Here is a 16,061-nt window from a genome sequence, read left to right on the forward strand (position 1 = left end):
CTATTATCTTATGGTTTTCATCACCAATGGATCGACTGGACTATGTTCTATGTGGAATCGGTAAAATATTCTATACTAGTTAATGGATCTATCTCTGGCAGTTTCACTCCCTCCAGGGGTCTTAGACAGGGGGACCTTTTATCTCCATACCTATTCATTCTATGTGCTGAGTTATTATCTTCTCATATGGAGCTCGCAGTCATCCAAAAAAAATTAAAAGGCATTCCTTTAGCGCAGGGTGGTGAAAGGATATCGCACCTTGCTTTTGCAGATAATTTGATTATATTTGGTCAAACTAAAAATCTAAAGGTCGCACTTTTGCCCAAATTATTCAGGATTATTGCCCCCAATTGGGACAAGAACTTAATTTCCAGAAAACAAGGACATACTACAATAAAAGCACATCAGCCAATATGAAACGGGTTTTATCCACTCACTTTCATATCATCCCAACATCGGAGATGGATATATACTTGGACATTCCTCTCTTTTCAGGGAAGTTGAAGAAGAAACATTGTAATACCCTGATTGAGCGAGTATCTCAACGATTACAAGGATGGAAATCTAAAATACTCTCTTCTCCTTGTAAGATGGTTCTCATTCAATCTACTTTGGGGTTAGACAACGATCGAACAGAAATATCCTTCCATAAGTTCCATTGCCATTAGTTAGGGTTTAATTTACTTTGTTTTAAACCAAGTTTTTCTCTTAAGCCACGGGGGATGGCAGGCTTGAATTAGAACTGAACTTTCAATACAGGTCTGGCCTCAGACAGTGAGATGTAAGGTAAATTCTCACAGCACTCGATTGTGTAAAACTCTCTTTTATGAGTTTATCTCAACATATTTTAAATGATCAAGGGAATGCTAACTGGTCATCTAACACTTTGACCATCATAAGTAGTGATCAATGAGAATGTCTATAAAACTAGTGGTTCATTCTTTCAATTTATGTAGTCTTTTTACACACTTCTTTTGTCTTTGACCGCAAAAAGCACGCCACATTTATGCATTACAGACACACACACAGCACATTGAGTACAACAATGACTAAATTTTATTTACAAGATCAGCTCCAAACTCATTCAGATTTGGACGGGAAATGGTTCCCACCACTAGCGATTTTGTACAAGTAAAATCCAGTCATAAGAGCACTGCAAAAGAACAAAACATAACCACTGCATCAAAATTTCTGAACAATGCCAAAACCCATTGCGTTCAAAAGGCAACAGAAGCACAAAAAACTAAGTAAATTTAGCATAATTATCAAAGCAACCTGCAGATGAATACCAACACTATCTTGGAGACAGCGAAGGGAACAGAAACATTTTCCAAAATGATTCAGTATCTTTGCTAAAATTGGAACAACTAATTGTTGATTTTCCTACCAACAAGGACTCACTGCACTTAGATATAAAACATCACCAACCAAAGCAGGAGAAGAAAATTAACAGTCTCTTTATGCATCGATATTTAAAATAAAATGGCACTAATCTAGTAGTTAAACAGTTTCAAATTACAAATCATGGCTAACAAGTAGCATAGTTGACTAAAACACGATGCATACAACCCAAGCGCACGAGACATGAAAATCCATTTGATATTTGTTTTGGATGTAAAGAGAAAATGATGCCATTAAGTCTGACAGCAGCTCTTATAATTATGAGCATGAAGCTCTATGTTTTCAACAGATAAAATGCCCTCGTGATAACAGGGGAAAGATTTTATATACAGTCCTACAAAAGGATCAGCATGAATAACGTATAAACATCTACAGGACCATGTGAACTTCCAATCACACCTCCACATACTAGCTGGCATGCTAATAATGCTCAAACGCACTCTTTAGAGAGATCCACGACAAGGCATACACATAAACAAACACACAAAAGCAAACTACTCAGACTGAGCAATGCAGAGAGGAGTAATGCAAAATTAGTTGGAAGATGTAACAGAGATGTTATACTTTCATCATCTAAGAATCCAATACTAGAGAAGTTACAGGTCAACTACCATGAACCCCACATCCTCAAATACAAAAATCTTCCTTCAGACAAATTCAATACAAATTATGTAATGCATATGATTCAATTTTAGCTCACGCACCATAATATCTGAATCAACACCCAAGAAAGGCTTTGAAGTCTTTGAAATCGGTTTACCTGATTCCCGAAACAATTCCACCAGGCATTATCTTGGAGGTTTGGATATAGCGCTGCCCCATGACCACTGTAAGTGTCAATGCACAAGCTGCATGGGAAATTTATGAATAACCATAGATGAAAAATGAAGAAGTAAACAATTTCAGAGTCACAGTACAGAACAAGAAAAAGCCTCCACACTCTTTTGCTTCTACCAAAGTGATGCTGACTGCCAAGTTAACATAAATCACTCGAATGTACTAATATGGTCTCTTGAAATGAATAGAATAACTGGATCTATCTCACGATATCACCTTTTTCACGAATTAGCCATCAGAAACTCAACTACCCACCACAAACAGATTAAAACAGGAACATTTTCTACCGATAAAAGAAGATAAGAACATCTTTTAACCCTGGGCTTCCCTGGGTTAAAATTTGAAACTTGGGTCTTGACCACAACCTTGGGTTTTTGTTCAAGTATTGACTGAGACGTCTGAAATCCAAGTTTCCCAAGAAACCAATGAAACATGGGTTAGTCAAAAAGTCCTGGTTTCATTAGGTTTCAGCAAATTTTTAAACTTTCAACAATTCAGGCACCAGGTTAGGACCAAATTCAACCAACTCGGTTTCAATAGTTTCGACCAGCTCATCACATGTCAAGTTTTATCACGCCCCTCCAACACTCCCCCCCCCCTCCCAAAAAAAAATAATAAATAAATAAATAAACAACAAAACAAAAGTCCGTGGTTTTGTCTTGGTTTTAGCCCAGCTCATCCATGTCTTGAAACTGAGAACTTGATCCTTGGTTTTGAATCTTTTAACCAATACTTAGGTCCATGTTACCTGGTCAAATTGACTAGGTTTCCATTCGAAGTGAAAACTATAGTGTGTACTATGTTTCCCCTTTGAAATTCCTTATGCCCACTTGTAAAAAACTTTGACCAGGGGTATTTACAGGAATCCCCTGTTTCTTCTTCTTCTTCTTCCTTTATCGCAACAACCATTCCTGCAATTCAGAGCCACTGGGGGCTGCCCGCGGTGGTGAGGGAGGTTGCAACGACTTCAACATCAGCGGAAGAGACCTGGTATCTTTAATGGAACTCCCAGTTCAAGACACTGACCCCGCAGAACAGAGACTAGCAATCTTGTTTTGGTTATGGAACTAAGTATCGGCTTAGGGCATGGAGAGGAATCTGGATCTTGCCATTTCAGCACCCAGAATCTCACCAACATCATCACTAAGATCACAGCCATCATGGTCACGGACATCATCACTAAGACCACAACCACCACCACAGTCATGAACACCCTGATTTGGAACTTTCGAGACTGGGTCTGTGGATCCAAGCGATGGGCCTCTTGTTATCTCAGGCTTTTGGTGGCGGGCACTCTCATTCGCATGCAACCATATAGATCAATTTCATCATATTGAATATCACAAGTCACATTTGCATTTTCTGGAAGTTTTTTTCTGTTCGATTGTCCATTCTGTTGGGTTTCTGAATCCATTCCCGGTTGGAGTCCATAATTTCACCAACACAGCTTTAGGAAGCGCTTTCTTGCTTAATGTTACTATTGCAAGATGGTCTCAAATATCATTTCTGCTTGCAGATGAGCTTCCTCAAGAGATTTTTGATGAAGATGTAGGACAGGACAAAAGATTGGGTGTACAGAAACTACAATTGATTGATTTGGTACCTGATTCTCTGAAAGAGATTAATTTGAGATTGCAGTTATCACTTGATATGCTAAATGTTAAAGGTAAGAGGGATCGAGGAACTCTTACTGTTAAGGTCTTGTATCACGGATTCACCAAGGAAGAGCAGTTGGCAACCCTTGAAGAAGAGAAGAGGATCTTAGAAATGCAAAAGAAATTAAAAGAAGAAGGGGTGATATGAAGCATGATGGATGCAGTTCGGACAGGAGTAGGCCTTACAGGGACTGGCACTGGGGCAAGAGTAGCATTGGTTGGAAGCGACATTGGTATCAATGTTGCAACAGCCCTCATTTTTCAACTTCTAATCCGCACAATGGCTTAACCTGTCATACAAGCAAGGAAGTTTTGTCCTTAAGGACACTGAATTGGCATGGTTGTGCAGCAAACAAGTGAAGACCAAGCTACTGACCTCACCTTGAGGACAAAGTGAATTTCAAAGGGGGTAGTAGTGATAGGCCAACGGGGGCACAACATGTGGAGGAAAGAGATGGGGGGACAAAAACAAACTGCCGCAGTGGGGGATGAATAGGGAGTGGGGAGAATGTGAAGAGAGGGTATCGGTTATCTTATGAGTCTTTTGGGCAGCCTTTGGCTGAGGGCAGCATATGCTGTAAGGGTTGACTGGCACAATTATAACTGGGTTTCTCTCTTTATTTTCTTGCTGTAATTGTTACTGTGTAGACCAGATAGGAGGTTCCTATCAGCCATTTGGAATGATGTTGGCTCCAAGCTTTCCTTTTTGCTTCTTAAGGCCCCTGTAGATACCCCAAGGAATAGACATATTGTTGTTACCTGGGGTCTAGATAGCTCTTTATTGGTTCACTCCAGGTGTTCTTAGCTTGGCCTCCCCCTCCCCCCACCCCTAGTACCATCTTTTCTTTCCCTTTGGGGTTTTTAATATTTAATTCACCCAGAAAAAAATTCTCATTAACTAAGGAATAGAAAAGTCACATAAAAAACCTCCAGCCTAAGCATTGGGGCGTGGTAAACCCTAGTTAGAAGCTAAAAGTTTTTTCGGGATGAATGAATTAATCGTTAACCAAACCCCGAGAAGGGGAAAGAATGTACAGCAAGGACCGAAAGACAAGAGGGAGAAAAGGGGGGCGGGTTTACTATCTGCTAGAAGGCACTAAAGCGGTGCCAAGACCCTAGGAGACCACAATGAGCTGGTTCCTTTGGTGTCCAAAACCGAGGAAGGGGAAGAGATTGCAATCTAGCAGACATGTCAAAGGATACAAGCTAAAAGTTACATTTAAGTTAACATTGGACCAACAGCTGAACCAAATTGATCCAAGATGAACTATGGTTCACCTGATACTGGAGCAAACTGAACCAAGATGAACAATGGTGCAATTGAAACTGAACCAAACTGAACCAAGATGAACCATAGTTCAATCAAGTTATCTGAAAAGCCAATCGTGCCCCTGGTCCCGATGGGTTTAGTATGGGGTTTTTCCTATCTATCTAGGATTTCATTGTAGATGACCTTGTTCAAGCCATTTGAAGTTTCTTCCTCAATCCCTCCCAACTCTCCTCCGTTAGCCAAACATTCCTCTGTCTCATTCCCAAAAAACCTGGAGCTTCCTCCCTTTCTGACTTTCACCCCATTTTTCTATGTAATATCGTCTATAAATTCATCTCCAAGGTCCTCACAAACCGCATTAAGCTTGTCATCCCTTCTCTTGTGAGTGCCAATCAATCTGTTTTCATTATGGGTCATAGTATATTAGATAACATTCTCCTCAGTGTGGAGATTGTTCAAGGTTTTGACAGAGCCTCCCATTCCCCCATTGCACTCATGAAAGTGGACATCCATAAAGCTTTCGATTCTATCAGATGGAACTTCATTAGTGAAGTTTTATCTGCCATGGGATTCCCCCTGCCTTTGTCCATTGGATCGAAATTTGCATTTCCACCCCCCACTTCTCCATCATTACAAATGGCTCCCTGACGGGCTATTTCCCTTCTAGGGTGGGAATTCGCCAAGGTTGCCCCCTTTCCCCTTATCTATTCTCCCTGGCCCTTGAAGTCCTCTACCGCATCCTCTAGTCCAAAACTGATAAGCTCTTAATCTCTCCCATTCCCAAATGTAGATCTGCCAAGCTAACCCACCTCGCCTTCGTGGACCATCTCATGATCTTTTCCAAAGCTGACCATCAGTCCATCTCCGCCATCCTATCTTCTCTCCACCTTTGAAGCCCTCTCCGGCCTTCACGTTAATCTTAGCAAATCCACCCTCTTTCTCTCTACAGTTTCCGACCCTATCCAATCCTCTCTTTTGCAACTCTCTGGCTTCACGCTTGGCTCCTTTCCCATTACCTATCTGGGGCTCCCTTTTATCCTTGGCAAGGCTCACCGGCACCATTGCTCTCCTATGCTCGACCACATTAGGAAAAAACTTTAACTCTGGAGAGGAAACTTCTATCCTTCACTGGTAGAGTGGTGCTCATTTAGTCCATCCTCCAATCTTCTGACCTTTATTGGAGTGGCATCTTTTCCCTCCCCAAATCCATAATCCATTCAATGGAGTCCCATTTCTGTGCGTTCCTCTGAAAAGGCCGAGAATCCTCCTGTTTCCTTCACCCCATCCCTTGGTCCTCTGTCTGTCACCAAAAATCCGAGGGTGGCCTTAGTATTTGTCACATCCTTGACGTTAAATTGGCATGCCTCTTGAAGCTCATCTGGAAGGTGGCCACCAAGCATGACTCTATTTGAGTTTCTTGGGTTTACTCCTCTCTCCTTAAGCAATATTCCTTTTGGACAGTGTCTTGCCCCTCTAATCCCTCTTGGATCTAGAGAAAGCTCCTCCTTCGCCCTCGTGCTCTATCTGCTATCTCTGTCCAAATCTCTTGTGGATCCTCTACTCTCTTCTGGCTTGACCCCTAGCATCCGATGGGCAATCTCTACTCCCTTCTTGGTCCTCGCACTGTCTATGATACTTGTATTCCCAAAACTTCCAACCTCTCCTCTTTCATCTCCAAAGGATCTTGGTCCCCTCTCCCCCCACCCTAGCCTCAGCCACGTCTGGAATTCCCTTCCCCCCATCCTTAACTCATCCCGAGATACCACCATTTGGCTCCCCTCTCCCACTAAATCTTTTATCATTTCCTCCGCTTGGAACCCTCCTTCCCCCTGTCCCTTGGACCCCTTTGGTTTAGTTTAAAAGTCACATTCTCCGCCACACCCTCACTCTTTGGAGAGCCCTCAACCTCGCCCTTCCGACCTAATCCTTCCTCATAAGACGCCATATCCCCGCCAGCCCAAACTGTACCCTTTGCTGGAACGGCCTAGAGGACACCGACCACCTTTTCTTCTCTTGCCCTTTCTCCCTATCCCTTTGGCGCTCCTATGGGTTTGTTCGTGTGGTCTTGGATTCTGAGAAATTTTGCCGGCCATTCTATTTGTGATCAAGTAGGCAAGCTAGTCTTTGGTGCCACTATCCACCACATTTGGAAGGAGTGCAATCTCAGAAGATGTTCTTCCCAATCTTGATCCTTAGACTTGATTTGGAAAGCCATCTATTTTGATGTTACTTCTAGAGTGCTCTCTTTCCCCCATCCCCTATTACTTCTAGGGTCTCATCTCTCCTCTGTATCCCTCCTCTTAAAGCCTAGTGCTTTCCCCCTCTCCCTCTTTCTCTTTTGTATTGTTTCGTTGCGTTAATATATTTATTCATTCATCCAACAAAAAAAAAAAAGTTATTTGAAAAGCTCTAAAATTGAAAAAACAAGTACGGACAAACTACTATATCTACTAGTACTACTGTTTGGACAGCTTCTTTTTGCAGATGTAGGTCTTCAGATCTGCATCATCCATCTTCTTGAAGGTCATCTGTTCTTTTCTTACTTTCTAGGAAGTGCTAAATTTCCCTGTGTAGAAGTCTGTCCCACAAGAGGAGTCAAAAGGTGACATTATTGGGTTTTTGGAATGATCATAGGGAAGCACCATGCATTTGAGATAAGCCGAGAAAAAACATGTGTACTCACATGATTGCAACCTAGTTCTTGAGGAACCATGGTAGTTGACATAGGCAGTTGCAAAAACCACTCTAAATTCCATGTGTTTTCTCTTGCTTATTTTTCTTTTACCCCCTCACATCTTCTTGAGTGTGGGTGACTTGCTTCACATTTATCCTTGTTCAAAGTTTTTGAACTTAGTTCTAGTCTTTCACATTTCAATAATCCCAATTCATCCCCCTCCCTCCCTTCTCATTCTACAAAACATAAAACAACACACCTAATCTAGACACCCAATTGGAGTTTTAAACATGTTGTATGCAAAGACAAAAATATGTCCAAACTTCAAACCTCCAACTCCCTCATGCTGAACCTACTTTTAGAGTTGGCTATCTAAGATAGCCTATAAAGATGTCTCATAGACTGTGGAGGGTAATAGTAGATCTGTAAACCTTTAATATAGCCACATAACTAGTCAACTACAAAATGAGAAATGACATTCTCAATAGTGTAACCAATAAATTAACACTAATGAAGTGCTAAATCTAGATAAAATCCAGAAAATTTCCATTATATCAAGTATTCACAAATAGCAATTTCCAAGTTTTAGAACCTCACAAAGTAGATTATTTTTTGACCCATTGTACCATCAAAGAAGATAGGATAGGATGACTGTGATAGACAGAGATGATAATAAACATAAGAGGATAACAGGCGCACCTATAGCAGACTTGACACAGTTCACTTCATGTTAGGCTAGTTTTTAATCATTTGTTTGCCTTTTCATGATAACTATTTTACAAGGCATAAACACTAAGATATAGAATTCAAAAGCCTGCAATCCTAAGATAATTACGCTTCTGCATCAGTCACTTTATTTTTTTTTCAGTAATATAGATAGATTAAGAGATGATCTCATTCTTCCTTCTTGATTTTTTGTCTATCATGTGACTCTGACCAAACAGTTGTCAAAATTCACTGACATAACCTCCACCGAAAATTGGAAGAACACATCCTAGTCGTCAAGGCATCACCCTTAGACTCCCTCTCCTAACCCCCCCCTCCTCAATCATCAAAAAAGAAAACCAATTGGCTTGGGTTGCCTAGCTGCCTTGACAACTATGGTGTGATCAAGGATTTGCATGGGCCATTTATAAATGAAAACTGAGAAAAAAGTATAAGAAATTGGATAGTTTGCAGTATACACACGCGTAGAACTACTGTAACAAGAAGACCAGCAGTTTGTCATGGTCCTGGTCCTCGACAGTGCAGATCAACATGCACTCTCAAAAGGTACTCATGTTGGAAGGAAGTGACGGACAAAAGTGGAGATGTCACTATTTTGGGAAATGGGTAGAAAAGAGTAGTTAAACTATGTTTCTGTAATCAAAACCCGGAGGGTTAATAGTTCAACATAAATGAGAAAAATATCTGCAATTCCGAACATGTAATTTCATAGAAGACTAAATAATGAAACCTTATTGATTTTAGGCCTAGAAGAAAAATACCCGAATCCCTCTAACCAACCAGCATCCAAACTCTGATAAGTAGCCACATTCGTATAAGAATATAAATGGAAACTTGAAAGAAAAAAAGAAAAAGATTCAGGTTGCCTCAGTTTGATCACTCTAAAACCGTAGCATTTCAGTAGACGCCTTCTCATAACTATGGATAAAAACACTAGCAAATATATATAACCACTCCTAATATTCATGTTTTAACCAATATAAACAACTGTGGTTACAAACCAAAAATAAAGCTTCAAAAGGAAAAGTAAATGAAGAGCATATACCCGTCTCAAGAACTAGTGCGAAATAAGAATTCCTTCGCTTTTCAAACGCTTTCAGGCTCAGAAAACCCGCAAGCAGCAGTAGAAATCCTGTACTCAGTCCTCCGGCCAACGAAGCTGTACTCCCCCTCTTAAAATATCCAACAAGCCCTCCAGCAACAATGATCAATCCATATGGAATCGTAAAGCAAAAATCGTACATTTTGATCAATTTGATGCCAAGGGAGAAATTTTCCGAACAATCAAGGTAACTCTTAAGAAATCAACAGGGCTTCAACACCTCTCAGTAGGAGGATCAGTGATTCCTTACTGGTATTAATGGCGGAATCCTAGTCAACACCCAACGGGCAACGTTCCCAACCACTCTCAAGTCTCAACTCTCTATTCCTTGAACGCAGTTCCATTTTTCTGATCCACTACCCCTACCTTTATCAATAATGACGTTCATATCCCTAAGCTTCTGAATAATTATAAATTGCTTCGTTCTTCTCGAGCACTGTTTCTCCTTGTGCACATTCGGAGCTATTCGGAGCTCCAACCACCCCAAAAGGACCTAGGGTTTCCATTTCAACTGCTGCTTGTTCTATCTCTAGGGTTTATCGAATAGTGTGAGGTTAGGGTTTCTGAACTTCCATTTGTGCATCTCTGAAAGCTAAAGCCTTCAATCATCCATGGTTTGACGTCAACCAATGCTGGCCGGTATTCAGGGTTGGTTCCAAATTCGGGGGTTCCATTTTTGTCTCTTGTTTGAGCTCCAAACCCTCTGCAACCAACGATCCAACCTTTCACATAGTCGTAGTAAAACAGAAATGGGTTCTCAAGCCCCCGCTAAGAGGCCTTTCTGCTCTTCGTGCATGAAGCCTCTTCGTCTTTGTCTCTGTGAACGCATCAAGAACCCCTCTCTTGATAATAAAATAGCCGTAACGATTCTTCGACACAATCAGGAAAGAAAGCATCCTCTCAATTCTACAAGAATCGCTACGTTAGGGCTCAAGAATCTCACCATAGCAACGGATTCTGATGTTCATTTCGAAGCGAGGTTCCTCATTCGCGTGCTCGAGCCGTGCCCAAAAATAGCAAGGTCACCAGGTTATTATCCGATTTTAGAATCTAATGCAACCCAAACTAACCTCAAATGGACAGATGGGAGCGAGGAATTATCAGATTTTGAGCGATCTCCGGTCACCGAATCAGAAAAGCAAACTGCCAAGATTGCTCGCTCTGCAGAACATAGTGTTGTCAATGCTATTAATGGTCTGCATCACTACCCAGGAAACTTGTTGCAAGATCACACAGTTTTTGAAGAAGGACATGAATCGGCCATCAAAAGTGACGGAAAACAACTGGGAAAGCAGCCCTGCGATAAAATGACTTCAACTCTTCCAATGGTAAAGGAAACAGCGTCAGATACCCAAGCTGCTGCACTCAATGATCAAGCTAAAGCAACTACAAACGAAGAGGCTGTCATCACTGCAACCATTGCTAAATGTGGCTACACCTGTTCCCTTACTCAGCTCAAAGCAGCTCAAACCCGCATTGAAAAACCAGATTTTGATAAACTTTTGGCCACTCAGGTAGGCCAAGATGCCATCTCTAATGGTTTTGTGGTGAAAAAGTTGCAGAAAAAGCCAGTGAATGGGAGCAATGAATTGGAAGAGTATGAAGAGTTTGAAATTATGGTTCCTCCTGGTTCTGCCCTGCTCTTCCCAACCAAGAAATCAATTGGAGTAGAAGATGTTGATTTTGAGGTCAAGCACTTGATCGTACTGGATGGAACGTGGGGGAAAGCGAAGAGAATGTACCATGAGAACCCATGGCTGAAGCTATTACCCCATTTGAAATTGGACTCAACCAATATTAGTTTGTACAGCGAAGTGAGGCACCAGCCCAAGGCTGGGTGTTTGTCCACTATTGAGAGCATCGTTAGCGCGCTAAAGGCGTTTGGAGATGATCATGAGGGTTTGGATGATCTCTTGACCGTGTTTGAATCCATGGTTAGGGATCAGAGACGATGCAAAGATGAAAGATTGAGCAAAATCTCTATGGAAGGCGAGTCTTGACTGCTCTTTGCCTAAGAAGACAGGGGTAGCAATGGAACGGTAGAGTGACTCCACCACTTACACACGGAAATGAAAACATACTGAATCAAAATGTTTCTTCTTTATTGTTCGTTGTTCTCCAATTCTTTTTTGAATGAGGAAATCATCGATTCTTAGATTTGCTTCTCGGGTGTGAATTACAAATGTTAAGACGAAAATTCCAAAATCATTTTCTGGATCGCCTCATCAAGCTGACTTGTTTGGGAAATTTTTCTCAGTCAATTCTTCTAGCTCCGAGTCTCCGACCAACTCGCATTTCGTTGAAAAGAAATGTTGTTGAGGCGATGCTAGATTCTAGAATATCATGATTTTTGTTTTTTGGGTCTTTTTTTTTTTGAATATGACCATTTAAACTTAATAGGAAAAGAAAAAATAAATAAATGATAAAAATTCAATTTAGGCCAGTTTTTCAGCCCGCAAGTTGTGATTGGAATTTTTTTTTTTTTTCAAGTTTAAAAGTTTATATAGAATATTACTAATATAGGTGCGGCTGGATGGGTGCAAACCCAAGACCTCCTAGTGGGAGGCTGGGCGTTTAACCGCTCTACTAATCCACCATTGGCCAAGGGGCTTGAGGCCTTTGATTGACCCTAACCTTTGAATAATTATTGTTAAAACATGTTATTCAGGGTCAATTTAGGGCTAGCTCGGTTCATCGCTGTTTTGCCCAATCAGGTCAATAAGGATTAGGATCAGACACATGTCTTTGTGCGCTCACTCAACTCTAAGGGGAACGAACAATTTAATGTGTATTTGGTAATGTTTCTATTCTGAGAGATTAGTTCTTATAAAAATTAGTTTATAATGTTTCTCTATTAAAATACCATTCTTTGCTTATAAATGGGGGCTTGAAAAATCTATTTTGAAAATGTTTCTAGAACACTACTAGAATAAGTTAGTGTTTGATAAATTTATTTTAAGTTTTTTTTTGGTTTTTTTTTTTGTACAAATGGCCTTATTAAGCTAAGGGATGAGGATATTAATATGCCTTAGCGAGAATCGAACCCACGACCTCTTCACTAAGAGGTGTTGGTTTTACCACTAGAACAACTTCTGTGTTGGCTCATTCTAAAGTTTCAATTGGACCAATTTTATCATTTCTATTGATGTTCTTTTGTAAAAAAAAAATGTTGATGTTTTGTAAAAGTGTTATTTATTACACCTTTTTGACCGGCTTGTTCCTACAGAATTGAAGAACATTTTTAAGGACGTTACCAAACGCGCCCTGTATTTTATCTTTGAATGGAAGTTTAATTGGTTATACTAGCACTCTTCATTCAGGTCCGAGTTTTCCTGTGGTATATTAGTATGTATAATAGTCCATATCTCCTATTATAAAAAAGCTATCAATTCCAAACAATATCCATATATACATGTATATATGATTGTAAAGTATGATATTTTTTTGAGATAATTGTATGAGTATGATTAGAGTCATAATATATGCATATTTACCTTTGCTTTCACATAGAAGTTGTTTACATACTTAACCCATGAGCACTTGATCACGAATTCTTGAAGTTCTTTCTTTTCTCTCTTGGAGCATGAGGACATTTTCTTATGAGGTGATTGAGCATGTCACTAGCACCTTCATGATTGCATAGCAAAGATAATTTTTACCCGAGTGAAAATGGGCAACCATAGTCGACAAATATGGGGACTGATTCGAATGCTAAAGAAGGCTAGCTAGGAGCAAACTGAGAAAGGTTAGGCTCGTTATCATCACACCAAATTTAGTATTTGGATGATAACTTAGAAACTTATGGGTTAAAGGGGAAAGAATAAATTTCATCCATAACAAAAGTGATTTAAAGAAATTACGATTTCTTAATTTATCATATTGGTGAAAATAAATTTTACAACAATATATCTCTTATTTGCATACAGACCTAGGAGAGGTATTGGGTTTGCACCCTGATGCGGATCAATTATACTTCCGGATCCGACTAAGCCTCCTCTCGTATTCGAGACGATGAGTCCTGCAAGAAAGGTTAGATGCGGGCCGGCTTGTGTGCCGGGCAGCCACCTCCGATGGCAAAGTCAGATAATGAACAGAGTGAGGTCTTGTGCAAAAACTACACAATATTATACTCAGAGTGTATTGGTTGCTTACCGGAGGGGTATGTTTATGCTTTTATATTGTATTTGTAAGTGTTACCTTTTATGTATTTGGTAAGTTAGCCTGACAAGGGCTATTGTTTCTCCTAGGATCATGCTTCATTGTCGTTGGTCCCATTCAATCAGCTGCTGAGTTGACATTCTATATCAAAGATGATTGCTATATATGTGGCGTATGTTACGCTTTTGGTCATGGATGATCGGTAACTTTCCCGATGACTATCGGTAGAAATCTTCCGTATCACACCCACTCGGCGGCATTAATATAAAGCTCCCCCCATGAGGAAATAAATCGTGGTGCGCGCAAGCTGGCCCGGATGAACCTCAATTAAAAAAAAAATTAAAAAATAAAAAATAAAAATCAAGAATAACAGAAAAGTCTAGTTATCAAATTACATCACCTGCGAACTATAAATTATCTCACCTAAATACCAGCACCTTTTATTAAAGAAGTCACGGTTCGAATCTTCCTGTGGAATATTTAATAGTTTGCATCACCTATTATAAAAAAGCTATCCATTCCAAAAAGCAAAAACAAATTATTTAATTTAACTTCTTTTAATGTTTTTTATTAAAAAATTTGTATTTTTAAATTAACATATCATATAATTTAGGGTAAATATCACTTACCTCCCCAAAAAGCAAAAACAAATTATTTAATTTAACTTCTTTTAATGTTTTTTATTAAAAAATTTGTATTTTTAAATTAACATATCATATAATTTAGGGTAAATATCACTTACCTCCCCTCTTAGCTGGACAAATAGCACTTACACCCCCTCTTAGTTGGATAATATCACTTATCTCCCCTCTTACCTATCAAATATATCAAACACCTCACTTATGTTAATTTTTTCAATTAAATTTAACTTTTACCGTTAAATATGTTTCTAAAACCCCACAATACCCTTAGCTAAAAAGTTAAACTACTAAATTATCCTTAATTAAAATAATTATTAAAAACCAAAATACTATAGTTAAAACCTAAATTATCTTTTCTTTTTTTTTGATAGTAAAACCTAAATTATCTTTAATTATTAAAAGCCCAACATACTTTTTTAAAAAAAAAATAAAATTATGAAACAATTAAAAAACACGTATTAGACCGAGTAAAATTAAAAATGCAATTAAAAAATGCAGAGTATGTTGATAAAATTAAACATGTACTACTATTTTGGGTTTTTTTAATTGTTTGATATATTTTTTTTAAAGGGTATGTTGTGATTTTAATAATTAAAGATAATTTGGATTTTAGCTATGGTGTTTTGATTTTTAACAATTATTTTAATTGAGGGTAATTAATATTTTAACTACTAGGGTGATTACGGTAATTTAGGGTTTAAAAAATATATATATATATATTTAACCAATGATATTTTGGGGTATTCAAATAATATTTAACAGTAAAAGTTAAATTTAACAGAGGGGAGGTGTTTGATATGTTTGCCAAGTAAAAGGGGAGGTAAGTGACATTATCTAATTAAGAGGGGGTGTAAGTGCTATTTGTCCAGCTAAGAGGGGAGGTAAGTGATATTTACCCTATAATTTATGGAGGTTCGCACCTAAAGGTGTCAATCGACGGGCCAACTTGAATATCGAAAACGAACGCACAAATTTAAAAGGACGACGGTCGATTAAATCGGTATAGAAAACGGTTTAAACACAGGATCTAGTGCGGTACAATTTTGGTACGATTGAACTTATACCACTTTTATTATTAGTTCATTAAGATCATAATGAAATTGTGATCGACCAATCGATATAATTTGAAATTAACATAGATAAAGCAAGTAAATCTAATTAATAGAAACAAAACAAGTAAATCTAAGAAGAGGAGTGAATGCTTAAACGAAAAAATTGAAATAGGGAATTAGGGATAGGGTAAAAGTAAAGTATTTTAATTGTAAAATACAATTATACCCCTAATTGGTACGGTTAGGACTCGGTATGAGTACCAAAAGCGAAAATTATGGAGGTTAACGCGATTCAGCGGAACGATTTAACGTAATTGCACCTTATTTGCACCACAGTAGTTCTATACTTCTATGCTTAGATTATACGCATAGATTATCAGTTATTGCGTTTTCTGGTAAGGTACAGGCATGAGGCAACATTCCATTTTACCCCAAAATTGCAAATTTGCAACATATATGTATTTAAAATTTTTTTGAGTTGGAAAAAAATGCAACATATTTAGACTATTGAGAAAGAAACATGTATCCACTAGCCTACAAAAAAA

General features: G+C 38.9%; 2 protein-coding genes across 2 annotated transcripts; one reads left to right on the forward strand and one right to left on the reverse strand.

Moving 5' to 3' along the window:
* Window positions 1–639: 639 nt before the first annotated feature.
* On the reverse strand, window positions 640–10,014 carry LOC149004199 (protein FATTY ACID EXPORT 6-like). The gene is made up of 3 exons (XM_089169614.1): window positions 9,609–10,014; window positions 2,162–2,249; window positions 640–1,153 (listed from the first exon to the last, which is right to left on the reverse strand). Exons 1-3 carry the CDS (start codon window positions 9,805–9,807, stop codon window positions 1,081–1,083), a joined length of 360 nt encoding a protein of 119 aa, XP_089025740.1. The 5' UTR covers window positions 9,808–10,014; the 3' UTR covers window positions 640–1,080.
* Window positions 10,015–10,125: 111 nt separating this feature from the next.
* On the forward strand, window positions 10,126–11,944 carry LOC149004200 (DTW domain-containing protein). Its single transcript, XM_089169613.1, has one exon. It carries the CDS (start codon window positions 10,295–10,297, stop codon window positions 11,663–11,665), a length of 1,371 nt encoding a protein of 456 aa, XP_089025739.1. The 5' UTR covers window positions 10,126–10,294; the 3' UTR covers window positions 11,666–11,944.
* The last annotated feature ends 4,117 nt before the right edge of the window (window positions 11,945–16,061 follow it).

This window comes from Hakea prostrata, chromosome 9 (assembly GCF_041222555.1).
Source record: "Hakea prostrata isolate BN-2017 chromosome 9, UWA_Hpros_2, whole genome shotgun sequence".
NCBI classification, from domain to species: Eukaryota; Viridiplantae; Streptophyta; class Magnoliopsida; order Proteales; family Proteaceae; genus Hakea; species Hakea prostrata.

What these genes read in the sequence shown, in the direction of transcription:
- LOC149004199 (XM_089169614.1), bottom strand. Translation starts at nt 9,807, where the DNA reads ATGTACGATTTTTGCTTTACGATTCCATATGGATTGATCATTGTTGCT. An exon ending in CGCACTAGTTCTTGAGACGG is followed by an intron (nt 2,250 to 9,608) that starts GTATATGCTCTT and finishes TTTCCCATGCAG; the next exon opens with CTTGTGCATTGACACTTACA. An exon ending in GGAATTGTTTCGGGAATCAG is followed by an intron (nt 1,154 to 2,161) that starts GTAAACCGATTT and finishes GTTCTTTTGCAG; the next exon opens with TGCTCTTATGACTGGATTTT.
- LOC149004200 (XM_089169613.1), top strand. Translation starts at nt 10,295, where the DNA reads ATGCTGGCCGGTATTCAGGGTTGGTTCCAAATTCGGGGGTTCCATTTT.